Source organism: Trichomycterus rosablanca, chromosome 19, assembly GCF_030014385.1.
Source record: "Trichomycterus rosablanca isolate fTriRos1 chromosome 19, fTriRos1.hap1, whole genome shotgun sequence".
NCBI classification, from domain to species: Eukaryota; Metazoa; Chordata; class Actinopteri; order Siluriformes; family Trichomycteridae; genus Trichomycterus; species Trichomycterus rosablanca.
This window is the reverse complement of record NC_086006.1, coordinates 20332593-20358211: the sequence shown is the minus strand read 5'-3', so window position 1 is coordinate 20358211 and position 25619 is coordinate 20332593. Positions and strand designations below refer to the sequence as shown.

At 39.8% G+C, this 25619-nt stretch overlaps 1 protein-coding gene across 1 annotated transcript; it reads left to right on the top strand.

Annotated features, from left to right (window-relative positions):
* Positions 1 to 15596: 15596 nt before the first annotated feature.
* wu:fa11c10 (protein FAM110B) lies at positions 15597 to 25357 on the top strand. The gene is made up of 2 exons (XM_063015446.1): positions 15597 to 15689; positions 22639 to 25357. The coding sequence occupies exon 2, from the start codon at positions 23066 to 23068 to the stop codon at positions 24371 to 24373; it is 1308 nt and encodes a 435-aa protein (XP_062871516.1). The 5' UTR covers positions 15597 to 15689; positions 22639 to 23065; the 3' UTR covers positions 24374 to 25357.
* Positions 25358 to 25619: the final 262 nt, after the last annotated feature.

Below are 25619 nucleotides of genomic sequence, written 5' to 3'. Positions count from 1 at the left end.
GCCTGGACTGTGACTGATCGATTTGTGTTTTTAGTAAGTACAGTTGTAGAAAGTACAGTACAGTAGTTTTCCTGTTCCTATTATTTTGGTAAAAATATGTTTGCCAATGTATTATCATCATCATCATCATCAATAACTTTTAACTAAAGCATGGCTCTTGTTTTTCTTCCCAATGAGCTTACCAACTTTTTTGAAAATGTAGTTAAACATACTGTTAAACATTCTGTTAAGAAACCACGCTGAAAAGTTCAACTTTTTAACATTTTACAAATGTGACCACAAACACTTTGCAGTAAACAAAAACAACATAGAAAAACACAAATAACAAATGATCTAGTCTAGTATTTAAATATGTTTTATTAATTAATCATTTTAGTATGACAGTGCATTGGTGTTTTAAGTAAAACGATCTTCTTGATGTGATTGTTACCACGTTAACCCCTTGCCTCTGGCATCAACCACATAGATAACTTACATTTCAAGTTCTGCATTGAATTTGTAATGATAATCATATAAATGTTCCACATTTTCTCATTTGCTTTAGCAACACCCAGTACATTTGTCTGTTCTAATGAAAAACACACACAAGCGATAGCCCTAAGAATAAACGGTAGTTACTGTAATTTGAGTTGATCAGCGGTTAAGGTTTATGGCCTGGAGAACTACAATTCTTTGTTTATTTAAGGTCTTAGTTTACATATTTTACAGCTGAGCCAGGAGCAGGACAGAGGCACTTCCAGCTCTAGGCTTACTGAGGCCTGAATTCAAGTTCATTATAAAGATGCATGTTCCAAGTTTCAAAAATTGACTATTGACCATCTGTTTGTTAGGTTATAACATGTCTGCTTCCTCTGTTTTACAGTACAATACAGTGATTCATACAACTGTTCTTTTTCAGTATCACATAAAAACACTCAAATTATATTTGTAAAAAGAAACATACTCTAACACAGACTGGGTCCAAACCTACCTTATGCTAAGAGGAAATTTAATAGTCCAGATGATCAAATGTCAAAACAGGTACACCATGAATTAAAACTAGCCCATTTAATATGGGCAAAGAGAAAACAATAGCTATAGTCATAGATCATAATCACTAACATTTACAATGTTAAATAACAGAACGTTCAACACCATCAATTAAATCATTTAAGTTGTATGTATATTTTGACTCACAACTTGTATATGTATACTTCTGCTTTACAAAAATTACTAAACCCTCCATGACATACATGTTTCTAACAAGTTTGTCAGCTTTTGATTTTATGTATGCAGTTTCCCACACACCTATTTAAATATACTGATAATAAATAATTATATCACACTAACCAAATTGCCATTCCAATTCAAAGCAAAGTCTAGCCAAGATTAGCTGAATGACTTTTAAAAACAGGGTGTGTTTAAAACAGTGTTGTTTAACACCATTATGTCTAAGGTGTGCTTAATTAGATAACTTTCTTTTTAAAGTCCAAAAATTAGATCACCGTCTTGCATAGTCAGTACCCATCTACAAAGACGTGCACAGAGACAGCTTCATTGAATTAACCCTGTGTCGTCCCATCCCCCATTATTCCCATTACAAATTCTGGCTCCTCTCAATACACAATGGCAGTTATGGCTCTAGAAGGTGATGCAGGATTTTTAAACAGAACAGAACATTAAGCAGAATATCATCAACAGATCACAATATAATAACTAATACCAACTTACTTTACATAACTACATCTAGCTTGCTTTTGTTAAGTTCAATACTCTAAACATGAACATGTTTGTTAACAATACTTTATCCAGGGCTTAGTGTTTATCTTTGTGTGTTGAGTATGCTGCAATACAAGGCTGTCCCAAAACACAGGACTGCTTACATCAAATTGACATGGCAGTACTGCTTTATTTAATTTCCATGATAAAGGGATGAGGAAGCATGACCAATGTGATGTAAAGAGTAAGACTTAATTTATTCCCTACTCTAGATTATAACTGAAAGAACAGTCCAGCTTTACGATTATTGTTTGAACTAGTGCAATTGAGCTAACTCTGAACTGCCACTTTAGTTAAAGGTTGGATGAAGTAATTATTTTTAATGTTTATGGGGTGACTTAAGTCCTGTGATGAATCGCTGCCCTGTCCAGGGTATTCCTGCCTGTCACCTAGAGTTTCCCAGTCACATGAAAAATTATGTTATTCATTTGTTAACAATTAATGTGGTTCTAAACACTTGAACATTATTATAAGACAAGTTGTCTACATACTGTTGGCCATGTACCGTACATGTTTCATGTGTGCCATTTTTATGCAGTAGGTGGAGTTTTATGGCAACCTGGGGATAAAGGTTCTAACCTTGCCCACTGTTATACTGACTCTGAGAAGTTTGGCAGCTTTCCTGCCATGTCTAAATCTATTTGGATTGTGGAGGGTACATTGTGTATGCTGCATATTAGAAACCACATAAACAAGTTTATTAGTTATAATTAGTGACAATTCTTGTCACTCCAGTACATTGGTGAAACCACCTAGTGGTTAAGATACTGGACTAGTAATCCGAAGGTTGCTGGTTCTAGCCCCACCACTGCCAGGTTACTGCTGTTGGGTTCCTGAGCAAGACCTTTAACCCTTAATTGCTCAGACTGTATACTGTAATGTATGTCGCTTTGGATAAAGGCGTCTGCTACATGCCATAAATAAAATATTAAAGACACTTAGCCCGAATTGTTCATCTTAAACCAGCAAACAAGACCTGTTCTATGCTGTTTCTCTCTAGGTCAAGGCGGGTTGTTTAGATTAGATACAGGGGTTGGACAAAATAACTGAAACACCTGTCATTTTAGTGTGGGAGGTTTCATGGCTAAATTGGACCAGTCTGGTGGCCAATCTTCATTAATTGCACATTGCACCAGTAAGAGCAGAGTGTGAAGGTTCAATTAGCAGGGTAAGAGCACAGTTTTGCTCAAAATATTGCAATGCACACAACATTATGGGTGACATACCAGAGTTCAAAAGAGGACAAATTGTTGGTGCACGTCTTGCTGGCGCATCTGTGACCAAGACAGCAAGTCTTTGTGATGTATCAAGAGCCATGGTATCCAGGGTAATGTCAGCATACCACCAAGAAGGACAAACCACATCCAACAGGATTAACTGTGGACGCAAGAGGAAGCTGTCTGAAAGGGATGTTCGGGTGCTAACCCGGATTGTATCCAAAAAACATAAAACCACGGCTGCCCAAATCACGGCAGAATTAAATGTGCACCTCAACTCTCCTGTTTCCACCAGAACTGTCCGTCGGGAGCTCCACAGGGTCAATATACACGGCCGGGCTGCTATAGCCAAACCTTTGGTCACTCGTGCCAATGCCAAACGTCGGTTTCAATGGTGCAAGGAGCGCAAATCTTGGGCTGTGGACAATGTGAAACATGTATTGTTCTCTGATGAGTCCACCTTTACTGTTTTCCCCACATCCGGGAGAGTTACGGTGTGGAGAAGCCCCAAAGAAGCGTACCACCCAGACTGTTGCATGCCCAGAGTGAAGCATGGGGGTGGATCAGTGATGGTTTGGGCTGCCATATCATGGCATTCCCTTGGCCCAATACTTGTGCTAGATGGGCGCGTCACTGCCAAGGACTACCGAACCATTCTGGAGGACCATGTGCATCCAATGGTGGTGCCGTGTATCAGGATGACAATGCACCAATACACACAGCAAGACTGGTGAAAGATTGGTTTGATGAACATGAAAGTGAAGTTGAACATCTCCCATGGCCTGCACAGTCACCAGATCTAAATATTATTGAGCCACTTTGGGGTGTTTTGGAGAAGCGAGTCAGGAAACGTTTTCCTCCACCAGCATCACGTAGTGACCTGGCCACTATCCTGCAAGAAGAATGGCTTAAAATCCCTCTGACCACTGTGCAGGACTTGTATATGTCATTTACAAGACGAATTGACGCTGTATTGGCCGCAAAAGGAGGCCCTACACCATACTAATAAATTATTGTGGTCTAAAACCAGGAGTTTCAGTTATTTTGTCCAACCCCTGTAATCCACCCTCTGCATGTTTGGGTACTTGTTTGGCAAAACACACAGACATCAGCAGATCACGCCAACATTCAAACATAAAGTGGTCAAAGGCCCCTGGTGATACGTAGCACTGCTTCAGATGTAAAGTTAAAACAGTATAAAGTTTAAATTTGAGGTAAACTTTCCCTTTAAGAAAACCTCTTGAACAATCCGCCATTCAAAACGGATTATCAGTTCCAGACGCAGCTGTTTCTTGTTGCCTGGGAAACCTGCCTGCGACTTCCAAACGGAACACGGACCAATGGCGGGAGTTGGGCCATACTATGTGTTACTGGGGGTGTTTTAAATTTCGGAGTTATTAATATTGGCTATTTTACTATTTACTTTCGCTGTTAAAATAATTGTACAAAAATCATTGTAATTTTAGTTGTTGACTGGTTTTTATTGTGTTGTAAGAATCAAAGTGACTTTATTCTAACGGTCCACGCTGTCAGGTAACTCTTCCTTCCGGTGATGGTACGCTCCCCGCAGAAATTAAACCCTCAGTGCTGGTGAACTTTAAAGAAACCAGTAAAAGTCCTGCAGTGTATTTTAAATATTTGAGTTTTTAATATATACGTGTTTATTTATTTTATGTATAAAAACTACATCGTCTGACAGGTGAGTGTCAAAGTTTAATTCACTTTTTTCTTTGTAGTGAACAAACGTAATGTAGAAAGCAAGTGAGTCTGAGCATACTGTCACGGTGTTCCGCACATCATTTGTTTTTAATACAGCTGCACATTTTTGAAGCGTTTAAAATTATTTCATGTTCATAAAACATTAAATACCTCTGAAAACGGTGTCCAGCAGTTACACTTGCACTCAGATTAATACTAACTTAATATTGAAGTGACTGTAGCTAACACATTTTGCTTAGCACAGAAGTCAACAATTAACTTTCATTGATTTTAAGTCACATGTAATGTTGCAGTCATTCACCATTACATTCAAACTGCAAGCTTACATGCAACCAGCTGCCAAATATATACACAGACTGGTTGCATTTATGCTTGTATTGTAAAGGCTGCAGTTTGTATGTAATGGTGGTATGGTAATACATACACACAAACATGCAGTCAACCAATAAATAATATACTGATGAGCCAAATATTAGGACCATAAATCAAAAATGTCCATGTTCTGATCAGAGATATGTTAAATATTGGGCTGATGGTAGTTCTTAGAACTAATAGTATATTTGTTGAATGCAGCAGCCTTGGGGAGACCAAGACTTGTCAGTGCCAAAGGAATATATACATATAATACACATTCAAAAAACTAGTTTTATACAACATTTTACACTATTTTAGTAGATTAATGGGACTGTCTGTCTTTAACAATTGAATGTTGTAGCAGATCACATGACTAGGGAAAAATCTTGAGCAGGGGCTCCTTTCAGAAAATGTCACGTGTTCATGAAATACCTGTTATTTTACATGATAACACTTTCCTTCTGCTGCAAGTTTAGTTTAGACCAAAAATAAAGTTAACAAGTAAATGGCCAAATACATATTCTAGGTCAACATATATTCCAGAAATTCAGTTACTAAAAAGAACATGTTCCTTACCTATGCATGTTCCTTACAAGTGTATGTAAAGTTTTGATTCAGCTGCACCAAGTAGTGTAAGATACTTACAGAAGGAAATTGAATATTGTTGTTGACTGGGCACTAGTTTGCAGATATTTTTAGTAGCAAAACTATTTACACCCTGTGTAACCACAAATATCCAGTTAAAAGACCTCCAGATGTCCTAATTCCTACAGATAATAAACATTAACCACTGTATTATTATGAAAGAAAGTGCTGCAGAGAAGAAGCTAGGCTCTGAACTTTGTCACCAATAATGAAACTGACCATAAAACTTCTCTATTCACCTGCTTTGCTTTTACTAGATCTCCCTGATAACTTATATTACAAACATCCAATATACTGGAGAATGTTAGCAGTCATGTGATGAGGCTTGCTTTAAATTTTTTAACTGCCCAATTTTGAAAAAGTCGTATATGACTTACAAACGATATTAGTACAATTTTCAATTGAGCAATGACAAAGCATGAAAAAACATCCATCACAGATCAGGGAAATAGAACACAAGCAGCCTGTCATTGTTAACTGTTTAAAATTATATATTTTTTTACAATATAATAAAAGCCAAAATATCCTAGTGTAACACCCGGCCCTATGTTGATGTAACAATCAAAGCAAAATGACACCTTAAATTTAGAAGAGTTTGCCCAAGATACTATGTACATATGATGGAAACAAAACACATATAAGGATATACCCCCCCCCCCCCCACACACACACACACAATACACATAAATGCATAATTAATTTTGCCAGTTGAAGACACACTATGATAATCAAGCAGATAGAAGCATTTATTGTTATAAGATCTAACATATAATTATATTTTAAGCTCATTTTTTAGTTTTTGACGACTACTGGAAATTCAAAAATAGTTCTCATTTAATGTTTTCTTTAGTTTCCATCAAACTGGTCACAATTTGCTAAATGTGCAACACAAGTCTGAACTGTTACCAGCGGTATTATACCACTAACTTTACATTTTAAGTGGACTGTATATTAACAGATGGGTTTTTTTTAATGAATTTAGCTTGACAGTGTCTTAAAACATGTAATACCTCACTAAAACAAGAGATCTGCCTTCTCAGTCTTATTACATAATGAGATTGGACTCTGAGCCACAGTCGCCCTCGGCTTGCTCAACAGGGGTTTTTGTATCTGTTGGTCCTGGATTTTGTAAAGTTGCTTTGAGACAATGTCTATTGTAAAAAGCGCTATATAAATAAAGTTGACTTGACTTGAGCTACCTAACAAATAAAATGTATTTGTGATCATACTCTGACTTACAGCAGCTTCTCAACCAAACCAGACAACCAGTTTATTATTTCACGGGTCACTCTATCCTTTGTAGATTTTGAAATCAGTAAAATTGAATTACTAATGCTTATCAGTGTCTGTCGGCTTCCCATCCTGTTGCTCTGTGCTGTTAGCACGTGCTGGTGATTTGGCTCTGCATGTACTGATGTCACTGTGTTAGAAATAAGCCAGCATCACTGCCTTGTGAAATGTTGGATCTTTGGCAGTGCTAATAACAGTAAATCTCATTCTTTTATGCTTAGAGACCACTCATGACCTCACTTTTTTTCCCCTGTGTGGATGATAAATGTTGCCTCATAACTCACGTTTTCTTGAGACAGTTTAGAGAATGTACAGCCGTAGAATATAGAGACCTGAGGCGGGTCCAGGATTACAGTCTAGGTTTCCTGTTTCTTTCTTTTGACTCCCATCTAAAAGTCTTCTTTTGTTTAATACAAACATATGTATCTAACTTCTCTCTAGCCCCTAGCAAGTAAACTTGGAGTCTTTGTCATTAAGCAGTCTGGATTAAGACATGTTGGGATGAATATTTTGGTTTATAAAAACTCTAGCTATCAAAGGGTTTAACTGTACCTTTCACAAACAAGCGTGGTTTTAAGCTACCTTTTTTAAGTTGAGCAAACAGCTTAAATGCAGAGTCAGCAAGTTTTATGTCAGAACACTTTTTGGGAATTTGGGTTTCTTCACATTTTTAGTGCTGCTTGTTAGGATTTCAACAGATACAGGTGCTTGCATGGAGCATTCAGTTCATATGAGTACATGTGTCATCATGGAAACTTGTTGATAAAGTTAGTCAAAGGCTTTCAACATGTTTGTTCCAGGCTGTTTTTACTGGAATATGAAATGTGAATCATGACTTTAATGGCAATGTTTACAACAGCGTAATTTATTCAATTTCAGTGTGTTCACGTGCACATTAGTAATATGTCTAAGCTTAGTTTCTGGCAGCCATCTGAACGTTTGAATGGTCATGTAGACAGCATACTTACAGTAGATTATCTAATCAGACTGCATTTGAACAAAGTTCAATTCTGGTCTTAATGGGGCCCAAGAAAGTGCATATAACAAGTAAACCTGGTTACTGTACTAACATACTACAAAATGAACTATTACATGGTGAAGGACTCTGTCTCAGTCAAAAAATAAATCAGGAACATATCAAACTGTTTCAAAACAAATTGTGAATTGGCTCATACAAGCTTATAAACTGCTATGATGAATAGCCACATGCAGTTAAGAATATTTAGCAATAAACAGTCACTTAACACAGTCCACAGCTGCTTTAGGAAATGCAATCTGAAATATTACGCCATACATCAGTTCTATGCAGAAACTAGGCAAGATCGGACAAAAACAAAAGGAACATCTTTCATGGTATGATGGTGCATCAGTGCTCAAGGTGTGGATGACTTGCTCATGTGTAAAGTTACAATTGATGCAGGGGCATATATTGTGAGACATATGCTGCCTTCAAGGCAAGCGCTTTTTCTGGGAAGTCCATGCTTATTTCACCAAGACAATGCCAAGTCTCATTCTGCACATACAACATCAGTGTGGCTTCATAGATACCAAGTCTGTGTGCTTGACTGGGCTGCCTGCAGTCCAGATCTGTCTTCTATAGAAAATTGGTCAGTGAAAACATTGGAAGTCTTTGTGTTGTTTTTAAAGTTAAATAACAGTTAAAGTGAATTAGCAAACCCCATATTCTTGCTTTTATTGCATTTCCAAAATGTGACGTGTTCTTTAGATATAAAACCATGTGGCAGGGGTTAATGGCTTAAGGAGAATCCCAGAAAAAAAAAGTGAAACCTCTCTATATATAGGGTCTTTCCATTTATTTAAGCCGTTGATCTAATTAGGATTGGAAAAATTCAGGCATAACATTTATATGAAATTTGTAAGAGCTGTCGTTCGTTGAGTCACCCAACCTCAATTGATTCACCCACTTCCTACACTGGAAGCATGTGTGTATGACTAAGCATGTCTATATTTTTGGGCTCATGTGCTTACCCTGAGTGCTGGGTGTGGGAGGGAGAGTTGAGTTTTCAGATGTGAAAGCCTGTTTGGATCTGTGTGTGTGGAGACTTGGGTGTAAATGGAGATGACCATGTGTGAATCGGCCTGGACTTTTATGCGGGTGTGTGCTAGAGCAAGGTCTGTGACCTTCTGTGTGAAGGATGGCTTTAAGAAGTAATCCAGCTCCCAGAACCTTTCCCTCGATAATCCCTCCATTCACCAAGGCTGCCACTCCTGCACAGTTTAGATGAATAGCTCAGTCTAAAGGCAGCAGGCAGTGACAAGCTCTTGCAATAGTACTGGCTGTACAGAGCTAGCATCTCAACAGCTTGTGGCCAGATGAAATTACAGCCTGAGTGTAATGATGTTGGAGTCCATGGGTCAATGAAGCACACAGACTCCATAAAATATTAAACCTGGTGAGTTAGTGCAGACCAAAAAAGTTTTAAAAGCTGCAGTGACCTACAGTGACATTCACTCTAATGTCCATGCTGTTTGGAAGTTTAATATAAAAATCTGCTGTGTCCAATGTATTTACTCTTCTGAAGATCTTGCTGTGGACCGCCGCTGGGTCAGCAGCCACGGCTCAGACAGTATTACAGGCTTTCTCATTAATATTTGTTACTGTAGCTGCTGTTATCTGAGTTGGTGCCTATTGTATTGCACTGGTATGAGCCCTGGGCACTTGGTGTGGGTTTCAAAAGTTTGGAGACTGTTAAGAAATCCACACCTGCACATGCATGGGTATTTGGTACCACAAAATTGTAGGTCACTTTATTCATTGACTATTGGTCCAGTTTTTTGAGAGAGCTTCCTCTTCCAGAACCGGGACATGTTGGAATTCAGAAACTGGGCTAACTCTACTGTTTGTCAACCAGTTGCCCATACAGCATTCAACACTCTAACCTGGGGTCATAGCACAAACTTTTTTTTTTTTTTTTTTTTTGGCAAAATAGGTGTGGTCTATCAACAAGCTTAGCTAATTACAAAATCCAACTTTAAGGCCTAAACTAATAAAAAAAAAGTGCTGAGGTGGCACAATGGTGTATTATGCTAGCCCACCATCGCTGAGACCCTTGTTCTTATCTTAGCGGTACTATCGGCTAGCTGATCGCCTACACAGACATAATCAGTGGTGGGGGTGTTTGGCACAAGTCAGAAATACCCTATACAAAGCACCCATCCATTGCAGGGCTTCGTCTGTACAACTGTTGTTTAAACAAAGAGCTACTACAAGCCAAAGTTTTGATGTTAGTTTCAGTGTTGTGGCACTATGGTGGACTTTTCAGTATGTATTTCTTCTGTAATAAAGTATACTCCTTTCATGTAAACCTTAGTAAGTTTAATACTAAAGTTACCTGGTTATGGCTAAGTAGATCACGTGTCCACAAACTTACAACACAGGTTCATATGAATTCCTTCTCTAAGCTTTTCCTGGACAGGATAAGGATATCCTTATTGCAACCCCTATAGTGTCTTGTTTAAGTAACTCTACTTTAAGCTCATTGATGAAGCAGACTGACCTTATTGTATCACTTCCCTGACGGTAATACTGGGGGAAGAAAGGTCCTGGAAGAGGTGGAAAGATCTATAAGAAGTGTTTTAGGAAATGATAATTTAGGCTGATCAGTAAAAACAAAAAATCCTTATAGCCTGGAGGATCAGTCGTCTAGGTAATCCTGACTATTTCTGGCAGGAGAACAATTACAGGAATAGAGATTTAGAAACATGTTGGAAATGAAGAGTTTTACTGCTAATGTGTGCACTCGGAAACGTTGATCTTCCTGCCTGCTCTTGAACAGCAGTGCTGATTGGACGGGCTGGGTGGAGCTGGGATAGCAGAGGAGGAGTATTTGAGTTTTCTGCTCATTCGCAAACTCAGACTCCCTCACACAGGCTCGGGTGCTTCAGAGTACACCGCTTTCTTATCTGCTCAGAAGATTTCAGTTATTTTACAGCTTTTTTGGACAACGTTTCTTACTTTTTTGGTAAGTTGCTTCACAAGTGCTTGCACAGGCTTAAGAAAAATGTCTATTATTATGTCTAGGATTAGTGTTTGTCTGAAGCAGACGTCTCCCAGGTTGGCAACTGTGTACAAACTTTGTTCTATTGATTGTTTTTATCTACAGTATATATTTTATCTTTAAACTTTAATCAGTTTAACAGGTTTGTTGAACAGCTTCACAACACTGCATTGTTTGCAACTAACATTGCTATTCAGACTTGAGCATGGATGCTTTACTGATTAACATCATCTCCAGAATGTTAACCAGTGTTTCTATAGGATCACTGACATGTGTGTAACCACTTGATGAGTGAGGCTAAGCTAGAGGTCATTAACTCTGCTATTGTCAAAGGTGACAAAAGCCCTCTATCCTTGGCCACAGTTCCTTTTTGGAATTTTCCCATCTCAGATTCTGTCATTAGACTCGGGCTGTATTGGCTTATTAATTAATCAGGTGGCCAAAAGTTCTCGGGATTTGTCTCAATTAAATTCATTGTGCAAATTTGCTCATGAGTATCAGAGTTATATTAGTAAGTCTCAGATATGTGTCAACAATATTCATATAATGAGTCAGGACGAGGGAACTTTCTGTGTGTGTGTGTGTGTGTGTGTGTGTGTGGCAAGGGGGGGTCATATCTTACTGCTCACATGGGCAGGAAAAACAAACCCTCTCTATCACCAGGGCATTGGTCTGTGAACTGACTTTCCAGGGTCAACCACTGAATGATAACTAAACCTTGAGAACTTTTCAATTCAGTCAAAAAGTTGCAGTCTGCAACAATAATTTATTATTCATAAATATATTAATGCAAAGTATAGTAACGTTATTTCAAGGCATAATAGTACATTTATTCTATATGTTTAAAAATACACTTTAGTCTATGCAAAGAGTAGATGAAAATCTGTCTTTTCTTCTCCCAAATTTTACTTAAATCAAAGTATTAAGAACAAATATTTGCCATACTTAGATGGACCTCTGTGCCTTTGGTCACAACTTTGGCAAATGTTAAAAGTTATGGGTAAAGGCACAAAGGTCCCTTTGAACTCTGTACATCTGTTTCTCTATATCTTTTATGTATAATGTATTATTTAAAATGAATATTCAAGCATTATTTTATTTCATTTGTATGTTCTATCGCTGCTTTATCCTGGTCAGCTTTGGTCTACTGTTCTGCTCAAACACACATAAAGGAATGAGCGACCCATGGCATGTAGGTGCCCTGTCCACGGTGTTGCTGCCTTGTGCCCAGTGGTCTTTTCACTCTCCTCCTCACACAAGGTGTTTATTACTAAAAAGACTATGTATTGGGGTTGTACTTATTGCGTTCAGAGTTTAGGATGAGATCAACCAATGGCCTCCAGTTCTTTTTACTAACATGCATAATATTCTAACAATAGCTCTGTTGCTAGTTGGAGTGACTTTAGTTAAGGTGCTTTTGAATGTTTCTATTTTTCATGGCCACATATTTTGTTGATACTTTTTCAGTCTGTAGTTCTTGCTATTTGGCTAGTTGTGGTTGTGGTGGAAATGGCTAAAGCCGGCACTGATCCATTGGAGGCTAAACTGCAGTGCCACCACAGGGGTGCTCGCAGTAGCACCACTTTTTACTATAACGGGCCATGTGTTATTATGAACGTGTGTGCTTGGAAACGCATGACATGTACTTTTTCCTGTTGACACAGAACTGAGTGTGTAATTTAGTGGGTATTCTGTACAGTCCCTGTGGTGGAGACTGGTTTGGTACAAAGATTGGGCAATATCATTCATCATCTTCTTAGTATTACCCGCATTACGGTAAAGTCTGGATTTAGGCTTCCAGGCTTTCAAAGGCTTCAGGTGGTCAGGTTGTAGCTTTGGGTGGGTGGAAGGGAAAGAACACTTTTTAAAACAGTAGTGCCCAAACTTGACAGGTATTACCTGGTTGAATTTGTGAATGGGTGTAGTGAAACAAACATGATTAAGACAAATGAACTGCTTAATTTTGTAGTAAATAGTATTCCAGTAAATACTACCAGTAGCGTAACCATTTTAAGATACCATTTACTACATTTTATGTAGTTTGGGGCATCTGGTGTCATGAAAGACTGCAGTATTATTAAAGCTCTACTAGATTTCCAGGTAGTGAGCTTGTAATCATTTCCTTTAATTCCTTTTAACTAAATAATCTTGTAAGGAGTCTCTATTGTTGTTTATAAAATTATTGTATCTCAGGATTGTATTATTGTAAATTATTGTATACCAGGAACCAGACTTGCATCAATGCTGAGCAAGATAAAGGGGTGAAAATAATTCAGCATATAGTAAAATGATATATGTTGTGGTATAGCCCAGCTCTTTTTTTATATAGTTTTGTACACAGTTTAATCAAGACCTACACCACCTATAGTTTTAATTAAATATTTACATGGCTATGTGTAGAGCCATGGGGCCCCAATATTTAAAAACTGGACAAGGTCACCATGCTCATAAGAGATACGATGATTAGAACATGTGACTGCTGACCTGCTTGGTCAATACCTAGTTAGCGAGAGTGTTATTTTTTTTCTGTTTCTGACAGACAGGCATGCTTGTTGATCTTCAGCTGAGTTTAGGCTTTAGACTGACTCCAGGCACCCAGCAAAAAAAAAGAAAGCTTTCTAACAAATCTGATAGATCGCCTACATCTGATCAATTTGCCTTTGTGGTATTTTCTGTCCTGTGGACCTTCAGGTCCCATTACAACACTTCTGAAGAATGAGACCCTGATGGGTTTGGCCTCGTAGGCTCCGAATCAGATGACATTATCACCAGCTTCAGATAAAGGGCTTGGCTGAGTGTGATAGGAGAGCATGGGGAACATGAGAGGAATGTACAGCCGTGGGAAGGGCTTCGGGCCGCCTAGATCTGCTCAAGCACAAGATGAACAGAGGCTCAACCTATTTTATGCATCATCACAATCTGAGCTTTTAAGTGATGGATTTTTTTCCAGGCACGGTTTATCCGCAGCGGAAATCTTATTGCAGTTTGGATGTGGCTGGACCACCTGCTGTTATTTGTTTATCTTATTACTTGCACCAGAAATTAATGGATGTATCCTGATAAATGTCTTTTGCCCTTGGATTTAAGCCACAGTCACCACAGAAACAGTCCAGCTTGTGTTTGTGAAATGTATTTGCTGCCAAGTTAGGAATCATTGAATAGAAATGAACAGAGTTCATTGTTGTGGTGCAGTTAGCAGTTAAGCCTGGTCTTATCTTTAGGTTTAGCACTGGTTTAAATGCAGCTGATAGAAAACTTAACAGCAGCCAAAATATTCTGGATAAAATGTCAAGGTACTTAATTGTTTCTTGTGTGTAAATGTATTTTTTACCAACCTTTTTTGGGATAGACTCCCCTTTCATTGCTAGACTTCCCACTAGTGCTAGGTCCTGGCAGAGAAAAGTGACCTTTTTGAATGTTTTGTTTGCCTGTAAGGACACTTGTGTTCGTGAATGGCACACAGAGATTATCAGCGGTAACGCTTGCATAATTCTCTCCTCCATGACAGGATGGATTTGTAATTATGAACAGAGCGATGAATATTGAGAATGTCCCAAGGGCTCAGACTCAGACGGCTATGGCTTTGTGACAGGGTGGGGTGAAATGCTTTATAACAACTCTTTGACACTCTAATGGCTCTGTGTTGATTTAATCCTGCTGTGGCTGGAAGGAATAGTGCTATTGTGCTGCCACTGCATATCAAAACAGAGCTGTTTACAGGCCTTTACTGATAGGTTGACGGCTGTAGATATGGACTAAGCCCACAGACTGGGATATCAGACTTTAGTTAGAGGTCATTGTAAGACATATCTTTCAGTCACCACAGTTAAAGCTGATTGGTCTCCCAAGAAAGAGCTTCTGTGTAGCCTGACTCGTTAGGCAACGCTTAACGTTGGTGTCTGTATCAACTCGCAGAACAAATTGTAGATATGGCTGAGCCTGTTTTACTTAAGTATAATGTGCATTTGCTTTTTACTCTGATAGCTAAATGTTTAAATGTCTTTTAAATGATACAAAATAAGTAGTTGCATGAACATGAGCTCTGCTTAATTTTTGCTGCTGCTTGCAAGTGCACATGTACACCGAGCAGGCATAACATTATGACTCCCTCCTTGTTTCTACACTCACTGTCCATTTTATCAGCTCCACTTACCATATAGAAGCACTGACTGTAGTCCATCTGTTTCTCTGCATGCTTTGTTAGCACCTTTTCATGCTGTTCTTCAATGGTCAGGACTTTCCCAGGACCCCCACAGAGAAGGTATTATTTAGGTGGTGGATGATTCTCAGCACTGCAGTGACACTGACATGGTGGTGGTGTGTTAGTGTGTGTTGTGCTGGTATAAGTGGATAAGACACAGCAGAGCTGATGGAGTTTTTAAACACCTCACTGTCACTGCTGGACTGAGATTCACTGACCACCGATGAAGGTCTAGAAGATGACCAACTCAAACAGCAGTTAGGTAGGAGTGTCGAATAGAGTGGACAGTGAGTGGACATGGTATTTAAAAACTCCAGCACCAGCTGTATCTGATCCACTCATACCAGCACAACACACACTAACCACCATGTTATTGTCTCTGCAGTGCTGAGAATCATCCACCACCTAAGTAATACCTGCTCTGTGGTGGTCCTGTGGTGGTCCTGTGGTGGACCATTGAAGAACAGGGTGAAAGCAGGCTATATGGTAAGTGGAGCTGAGAAAATGGACAGTGAGTGTAGAAACAAGGAGGTGGTTTTAATGTTACGGCTGATCAGTGTATACTGTAGCTCATAAACACATTATGATATTTTGGTCCCAAAACGTTCACACTGATTAATTTATTGTGGATGAATTATGATTCTCTTAGAAAACAGCCATTTCCAAATAAATTGGGCCCATATCTGAAATATTTGTAAATCTGCCAGTAGCCCTTTCTTTAGCCTGTTTGCTCTCAGACACGTGGGAACGCTGCATTCTTGATGCGTTATGGTTCATTTCCAGGCAGTGGCAGCAAATCTGATAAACAGGTTTTGATATTCCAGTATATGAGCCAAGAGTTTTAGAGGCTATTGCATGTGTGTCACAGATGGCATAGTAATGAACTTGACACTGCGGTTATGGCAGATTCAGACATCCCAAAATAAATCTTCAACACCAACACTGAGCTTCCGGCTTTACGGTTTTCATTCAAGTATATGTGAATAGGACAAACACCACACTATACAGCACTTGGTCTTTGAAATCTCTAATGAGAAACATCGGCATAGAAGGCAAAACAATTCCAACGTATTTATCTTAATGACATAGAATGGCTTCTAAGGCACCACAGTGCAGCTAGGTAATTGACCTTAAGGTGGATTGTATGTAGATGGGCAATCTTCTTATCAGATACGGTCATCACCATTCTTGGTAGTACTTGGGGCCGTGATAGAAATTCTTTATATAGGTTACTGTTTGCATGTAAGGTCCTGTTATCTCTGACCTGCAGGGAAGTCACAGACTCTACTTCAGTTTTATATACATTACATGTTCCTAATTACCCCTGTTGCTCTATTGTTGACTAGCAAGTCAAGCCTTGTCAATCTTTTTTTTTTGGGAAGTGGGGGGTCTGTACTGTTTCAATGTTGTTTGCTAGGAATGTAAAATTTAAGGTGGCATTGTTTTTTTCAGAAAAACATATGTGCACTACTGGCTTGTGGAAGTTGTCGTCCATTGCTCAGCAGCAAGTAGTTAGCCAGTGTCTGGGTACAGACTACTTATCTCTTTATTTTGACTTCTCAGTATTTAGTTGTCTCCTGGAATTCCTCCTAAATGTAGAAACAGCTGGCCAGTAGCCACTTATTTTTTTGTCTTTTATTTTCTTTCTTCCCCATTCTACTACTTCTGCTTCCATTCGATTCCTCTTGTTTTCTGTTGTTGTTCCTTTCAGCGGCTCACGGGTATGTCTGGCTGGCACTGCTCTCCAGGCTATAATTTATAGATATAGTAAAAACAGCAAAATGCTTCCAGTCACCAATTTATTGTGTAATTACAGCATGTTTTCTTTCAGCTGGAATTTGTGTGGTCATTTTTTCCACTCTCCAGCTGCAGACTGCTGAGGTATACCCACCGTCTCCAACTGTTTTTAGTGGGGATCATGCCTGTAGTCATATTTTCCCAGTTCAGATTTCTTCCATTAGAGCGTTGAACAAACTTGAATAAACAGTCGTTATATTTACGGTGCACATTATGAGGAAAATTACGCTAGACATGTGGTGATATTTCAGATTTTTCCATCCATTTCACCTCTTTGTGCACTACAAAACATGTAAATACCTTGTATGTGTAAATAAGATCTTTAAAGTGCCACATAATGACTTTTAAATGCCACATAATGACTAAATTGCCTTATAAACATCTACATGTTTACCCTTAATCAAGTTTTGCTGTAAATAGTATGCCTAAATCAGTGTGCTAACAATGGTGACTAAAGTATTTTGTTACTATACAGGTCCTTCTCAAAAAATTAGCATATTGTGATAAAGTTCATTATTTTCCATAATGTAATGATAAAAATTAAACTTTCATATATTTTAGATTCATTGCACACCAACTGAAATATTTCAGGTCTTTTATTGTTTTAATACTGATGATTTTGGCATACAGCATACAGCATACATCTCAAAAAATTAGCATATTTCATCCGACCAATAAAAGAAAAGTGTTTTTAATACAAAAAAAGTCAACCTTCAAATAATTATGTTCAGTTATGCACTCAATACTTGGTCGGGAATCCTTTTGCAGAAATGACTGCTTCAATGCGGCGTGGCATGGAGGCAATCAGCCTGTGGCACTGCTGAGGTGTTATGGAGGCCCAGGATGCTTCGATAGCGGCCTTAAGCTCATCCAGAGTGTTGGGTCTTGTGTCTCTCAACTTTCTCTTCACAATATCCCACAGATTCTCTATGGAGTTCAGGTCAGGAGAGTTGGCAGGCCAATTGAGCACAGTAATACCATGGTCAGTAAACCATTCACCAGTGGTTTTGGCACTGTGAGCAGGTGCCAGGTCGTGCTGAAAAATGAAATCTTCATCTCCATAAAGCTTTTCAGCAGATGGAAGCATGAAGTGCTCCAAAATCTCCTGATAGCTAGCTGCATTGACCCTGCCCTTGATAAAACACAGTGGACCAACACCAGCAGCTGACATGGCACCCCAGACCATCACTGACTGTGGGTACTTGACACTGGACTTCAGGCATTTTGGCATTTCCTTCTCCCCAGTCTTCCTCCAGACTCTGGCACCTTGATTTCCGAAAACAGTACTTTGGACCACTGAGCAACAGTCCAGTGCTGCTTCTCTGTAGCCCAGGTCAGGCGCTTCTGCCGCCGTTTCTGGTTCAAAAGTGGCTTGACCTGGGGAATGCGGCACCTGTAGCCCATTTCCTGCACACGCCTGTGCACGGTGGCTCTGGATGTTTCTACTCCAGACTCAGTCCACTGCTTCCGCAGGTCCCCCAAGGTCTGGAATCGGCCCTTCTCCACAATCTTCCTCAGGGTCCGGTCACCTGTTCTCGTTGTGCAGCGTTTTCTGCCACACTTTTTCCTTCCCACAGACTTCCCACTGAGGTGCCTTGATACAGCACTCTGGGAACAGCCTATTCGTTCAGAAATTTCTTTCTGTGTCTTACCCTCTTGCTTGAGGGTGTCAATGATGGCCTTCTGGACAGCAGTCAGGTCGGCAGTCTTACCCATGATTGCAGTTTTGAGTAATGAACCAGGCTGGGAGTTTTTAAAAGCCTCAGGAATCTTTTGCAGGTGTTTAGAGTTAATTCGTTGATTCAGATGATTAGGTTAATAGCTCGTTTAGAGAACCTTTTCATGATATGCTAATTTTTTGAGATAGGAATTTTGGGTTTTCATGAGCTGTATGCCAAAATCATCAGTATTAAAACAATAAAAGACCTGAAATATTTCAGTTGGTGTGCAATGAATCTAAAATATATGAAAGTTTAATTTTTATCATTACATTATGGAAAATAATGAACTTTATCACAATATGCTAATTTTTTGAGAAGGACCTGTAGTATGCACTTTGGGATGTAGCTTAAATCATAGGCATGTTAGTTGGCTGATCTGCTCATCTAATCTAATAATATTCTAAATACTGTGAGCTGAATAGAATTTGAGGGATCTGAGTTTGAGGCTATTCCATCATATACAGTTAATCTAAAAGTATAAGATTAATAATTTAAAAGATATCAATTCCAAAAGTTTTGATCAGTGCTAAATGATCAGAATTAGGAATCCAGGAGTTACACAGTTCAAATGTGTGTGTTTGAATTGAGTAGGAACAAAGTTGTTTCTTCTGTAATTGTTTGACTAGTTCGAGTATAATAAGTGTACTGTTTTTCTTCGTGTAGGTGTTTCCTACGTTTTTCAATTGTCAAATGCAGATGGTGCATAATGAGAGCGACATTAACATAAATGCTGCAGAACTACCCAACGTTTATTTAATTAGGGATCTTTTACAATTCATCCACCAACGAGTACTCACTAACAATGAGTAGTGATTAATGCTGTGATAGTTGGCCGTCAGCCTAACAATGGTAAATTTACATTTGAAAATGAATACTTGAGATTTTGGAAAAGATCACTTCTGGTGACCTGTAATTGTGTGGGGAAGAGTGTGTATCTTCTTGTATGTCCCAGTGTTTCCAATGCTTTGTGCTTTGGTCAAGGTCATGGTGAGTCCTGTTTACAGGGTGTACAATGCAGTAACACAACCTGGAAAAGATGCCAATCCGTTATGGGCCATCAGCCATCAGCCATCCCCCACCCTCAGACATAGCCAGTCATGTCTGTATGTAAACGCCTGACCAGTCGGTTGCACTGCATGACTTGCTATTTACTGCTATTAACTACTGAAATAATGTTAATAGCAAGGTGATTTCATCTAAACCATGCCTCAAAAATTACTTTTAAAAAATATATAAGGGCTAATGACCTTGTCACAAAGGTGATGAGACAAGACACGACAAGTTTACATTATAAAACTTGACAAGAATGAGGTTGGTCTGTATATTAGATACTTGATATTAGTGTAGTATATCTGATATTAGCAGGGAATCTGTTGTAGGTTGCTATGTGGGAGATTCCGTTTGGTGATTTAACAAGGTCAACAAGAATCTTAGGTCTGTTTCTGTGATCCCATGTGACTGTGACCATGAAATAAAACAGGTGTTTGAATGGCAAAGGGCGTACAGGGTGCTGAGTTTCTGTAACAAGTGAGTAATTACGTGTTTGGTTCTGATCCGTCTGTATCCGGCCGAAGTGTATGTAGCCAGGCTGGACCCTGAGCAAATGTGGCTTCTATTAAAAGCATTGCCACTGAAAGACAGCTGAACATAAGTGTGTGTGAATATAGTCAGTGTCTGTCAGTGGTGGAGTCTAACAGAAATGTATCGCGTACATAAGCAGTGGCTGGGATTCGAACTTGTGAGCTTGAAATGGCTGGTGCTGGTGGGCTAGTGCATTAGATAGCCACTCCACCCGAGAGCCCAAGATACTCATTTATTTTTATTGATTTTGTTAGGATCAATGATTTGTTCAAAATCATTAACAAAAACTTCAGCAAGTCAAATGTGCTATGACTAGCTAAAACAGAAAGCTAGATCTGAACATTATTTTATACACCGATCAGCCATAACATTACAACCACCTTTGTAGAAGCACTTTGTAGTTCTACAATTACTGACTGTAGTCCATCTGTTTCTCTACATACCTTTTTAGCCTGCTTTCACCCTGTTCTTCAATGGTCAGGACAACCACAGAGTAGGTATTATTTAGGTGGTGGATCATTCTCAGCACTGCAGTGACACTGACATGGTGGTGGTGTGGTGGTGTGTTAGTGTGTGTTGTGCTGGTATGAGTGGATCAGACACAGCAGCGCTGCTGGAGTTTTTAAATACCATGTCCACTTACCGTCCACTCTATTAGACAGTCCTACCTAGTTGGTCCACCTTGTTGATGTAAAGTCAGAGACGATCGCTCCTGTTTGAGTTGGTCATCTTCTAGAACTTCATCAGTGGTCACAGGACGCTGCCCACAGGGCGCTGTTGGCTGGATATATTTTTGGTTGGTGGACTATTCTCAGTCCAGCAGTGACATTGAGGTGTTTAAAAACTCCACCAGCATTGTTGTGTCTGATCCACTCATACCAGCACAACACACACTAACACACCACCACCATGTCAGTGTCACTGCAGAGCTGAGAATGATCCACCACCCAAATAATACCTGCTCTGTAGTGGTCCTGGGAGAGTCCTGACCATTGAAGAACAGCATGAAAGGGGGCTAACAAAGCATGCAGAGAAACAGATGGACTACAGTCAGTAATTGTAGAACTACAAAGTGCTTCTATATGGTAAGTGGAGCTGATAAAATGGACAGTGTGTGTAGAAACAAGGAGGTGGTTTTAATGTTATGACTGATTGGTGTATAAAAGAGAATGTTTATAAATGTGGTTCTTAAAAGTTTTTTTTTTTTAATTGTATCTATTATTATTACTATAATAAATATTAAATGCTTTCAAGTTGGTTCCGACTTCTGGTGACCATATGGATAGTGTTTTTCCAGAATATTCTGTCTTCTGTTTGGATCTTCAAGCTTCTTAATGGCTCATTCACTGTATCTCTAACTGTACAATTTGGATTAACCTGTTGGATAAGGTAATTAACTTACTAATTAATTTCAAATCTGCTCAAAATGTCTGGCCTTAAACAGGCATTTGCAAGCATGTTAATGCAAAGAGTTACCAAATCACACCAGACACTTGTTTGGTGTTCTTCAAAATGTCTTTTTGTCAAAGCTTCTTTATCTCATTAGGGAGAATATCAAATGAGGGAGTGTGAAAAGACACGGTTCCTGGCAGACGGGCAGGTTATAAAAAGATTTGTTAAAAAGATCTGTTGAATGTGATAAAATGACAAAAGAGCCACAACAGGGATTTGAGTGTTTGCTGGTTTAATTCAAATCCTGAGCACTTAAAGTAAGCTGAATAAGTGAAAACAGTTCTAAAGAGGTTTAGTTTAGTTTAGTTCAATCAATGTGGACCCCACAAGCTTGATCAGAGGCATTTAAATGAGCCACTCTAGTTTCAGAAATATAATCCGCCAGTCATGTGCGGTAGTTTGTAGACAGTAGACAAAGCTCCTTATGTTTACAAGAATGCTCTAGAAGTGAAGAGGATTTCAATGCATTCGCCAAGAAAAGCGCTGTTATGTTTGATGCAAGTGAATAAAAAGGTTTCAGCTGTTCTCTCGTTTGTCCTCTTTTTTGTCTTCTTTCAGAGTGTTTCATTTGAATTAGAATTCAGTAGGCGTGTTTGTTGTGTGTGCGGGGGGGAGGGGACAGTCGTCACGGCTTCGGCTATCATCCAACTGGAGAGCAGATCTGTCTCCCGTCCTCTTTTCTATCCACTTATTGGCTGCTGAGCGAAGCAGCATCTGGCTTTGAGAGTGTAGTAGGAGGAGCCAGGCAGTGCATTAAAAACCAAGTCTGCCCAGTTTACTTTTCAGTGCTCCAGTGTGCTTTATGTGTGGAGCTGAGGGAGTAAGAGGAGGTCTTTGACTACCTTTGACTTCTAATGTCTTTTCTTCTCTCTCTTTATTTTTAGTCTCAAGTGTGGAACCTCTGGATTACAGACTTGAGTGGATTGTATTGGAGACTGCCAGCGTGAAGTCAAGGCTCAGCATTCACTTTTCCAACTGCAGTTGTCCTGGTGGGTCACTCACCGGACCGATGTGGAATGCAACCTCTGGTGACCCCCTCCCTTAAGCCACTTTTCAGTGAACAGGACTGGGAAGAGCAGGGATAAAAGACTGGAGCTGACACAAAAAAAGACAGAGTAGCAGCGGCAGCAGCAGGAGCAGTTCAGTTGGATCGGAAAGTTAAAGAGGCCCTTGTTTAGGACAGAAGCCTAAAAGCCTCAACAAAAGGAACCCAAAGAAAAGACTTTTCATGGACGCTGGACTTTTGGACCTATAGACTGTTTCACTGCTCGTTGAATTAATCCCACCAACACATTCACGGATTTACTCATCATGCCTGTGGAGACTCTTCGTCCCTCAGATGGTCGCCTGGCTGGTGCACCTTTTACCTCAGCCATGCCCCTCCGTATCTTAAACAAGGGCCCGGACTATTTCCGCAGGGTTCCTGAGCCCGGTGTGCGAAGGCTAAGCGCAGTGGAGCGTCTGGAAGCCGACAAGGCCAAATATGTAAAGAGCCAGCGGGTGGCACACACCAGGCAGGAACCTATCAAACCGCCAATCATTCGCAAACCACTGATGTCTCCAGGCATGCTGTTGCATACACCGCCAGCGAGAAAGGTTCCCCGCTGGCCGTCAGACTCAGAAAACGGAGGACAGGGGCCATGCAGGGCGACTCTGCTCAACCTGGAAATCCTAAACAACCTTATCAACATTTCAGATGGACCTCAGCCTTCACCCTCATCTCCTTCCTCTCTATCTCCCTCTGCTTCATCTGACAAGTCTGCAGGACCTCAACAGGGTGTTGGTTTCAGGTCACACTTCCTGTCAAAACCTTCTTCATCCTGCACTTCCTCTCCTTTCAACAGCCACACGCAAGCTTCTCCTCTACCTTCTGCAGCCCCAGAGCCCAGCCACAGGCCTCCACCTGTTCCAGCCAGAGTTTCTAGACCTGCTGCACAGAACAATAACAGCAACCCAAATCCTGTAACTGTGCGACGGGTAGATGTGCTGCCACAGACGGAGATTAGGAAGCCTCAGAGGATGCCACTAAAGGTCCATCCCAAAGCTCTACAGCCTCAATCTAAATCCAGACAGACAGCACAGCCCCAGGTATCACCACCACTTCCTTCATCCTTTAAATCTTCATCCACCCCTACACACTCTTCATCACCCTCTTACCCACCCTCTAGCCCTCTGGTTGTGATGCTTCCCCCATCCTCGCCCGCCTGTACTCGCTTGTCCTCTGCCAGTTCACGGGGCTCAACACGCAGACGGCCCTCCCTTCACCGATCCAAATCGGACCTAAGCGACCGGTATGCACGAGCAAATGCAGATTTGGAACGCTTTTTTAATTACTGTGGCCTTGAGCCGAAAGAAATAGAAGGCATGGAGCATTTCGGACGTGCCAATTCAGACATAGTGTCCATTTCAAAGCTCCGCAGTGTCAGCACGCCAAGCTCCGAGTGTGGCGACGAAAGACACACTCAGTATCGGGAGGAGGTCGATGATGATGACGATGACGCCAGGCCCAGTGAACGTGTTCCTTATGGCATATCGATCATCGAGAGGAATGCACGCGTTATCAAATGGCTTTATGGGATCCGACAGGCTCGGGACACTCAAACTGCCTCTAACGTGTAAAAGACCTTAATGCAGAACCAAAACACCCATGAGAAGGAAGTTAAAGGTGACAGATCTAGATCAATTCTGCCCCGTTATAATGAATGATATCTTGTTTTTTACATGCCGTGTATTTATTTTGTTTTTGAGACTCTGGGAGACCCTGATGAATTTTGTGTTGTATATTTGTGTTCCATGTAGAGTATTCTTATTTGGCTCACAGTAAGCTCAGTGATATTGTTCTTATACATTTCATCCATGTTACATTATTATAGACTTGTTGAAGCAGTCTGTTGTAGTTTGTTTTCTTTCTTTTGGCTACATGATGACAATTTACCTCAAAGAGAGAGAAAACTGGAGCAGGCTTTAGACTTTCTGCACATTTATATTGAAGTAAAAGTCAATAAAAGCAATAATCAAAATAAATGAAGAGCCATAAGAAAGCGACTGAAGAGTTGTTGATAATCACAGCAATAGACATTGTGTAATGTTGATAATCAGGTACTTATTCGTGGAACTTGTGGCCTCTGTGATAGCACTAGATCAATAGTCAAGGGCTTGGCAATGTAACCAATCAGGTACTGATCAGGTTTACAGCAGTTTCAGGGACTGCAGTTTAGAGGCCACAGTCTGTCTGTTACTGATAGGAAGGACTCAGAAAATGTAGCTTGGACTCTGAATCAAGACACAAAATAGTCTAACCAGCAAAACACGTGTTCACACGTACACCCCCCCACACATTCTTCATACAGTGAAGCACAGCAGTTTGCATACTATTAGATTAAAATGAAAACGAGAAGGAAGCTAAATTTACAACAAGACAATTATTACATTAGATCATTACAAATGTTTTATCTAGTGATGCAGTTGAGCTGAATTACAGATTGTTTAATGTTAAACCAGATACTGAGACCTTTTTAAAATGTGTATGTATGTGAAGTGTGAGTCTTCTGATTCAGATCTTGTTAATGGTTTGTTTTTCATGAAGAAGGTATTTCATTTTCACACTAGCAGTTTTACTCTTGCTCTTAATATAATTGTCAGTTTTTAGCTGCTGAAAATAAAATAATATTTTTAACCAATAACACTGGTAGAAATGGATGTCTTTTTCGTAATTCTGAAGAAGAATTTGGTTTGGTTATTATCACAGTGTCAAATATGGTTGTAACATTTATAACATTCATTTCATTTTATTTTATTTTCATCAACCACTTTGTTTTGATTAGGGCTGTCACGGGACCAGTTCCATTGGCAGACACTGGACACA

What these genes read in the sequence shown, in the direction of transcription:
- wu:fa11c10 (XM_063015446.1), top strand. Translation starts at nt 23,066, where the DNA reads ATGCCTGTGGAGACTCTTCGTCCCTCAGATGGTCGCCTGGCTGGTGCA.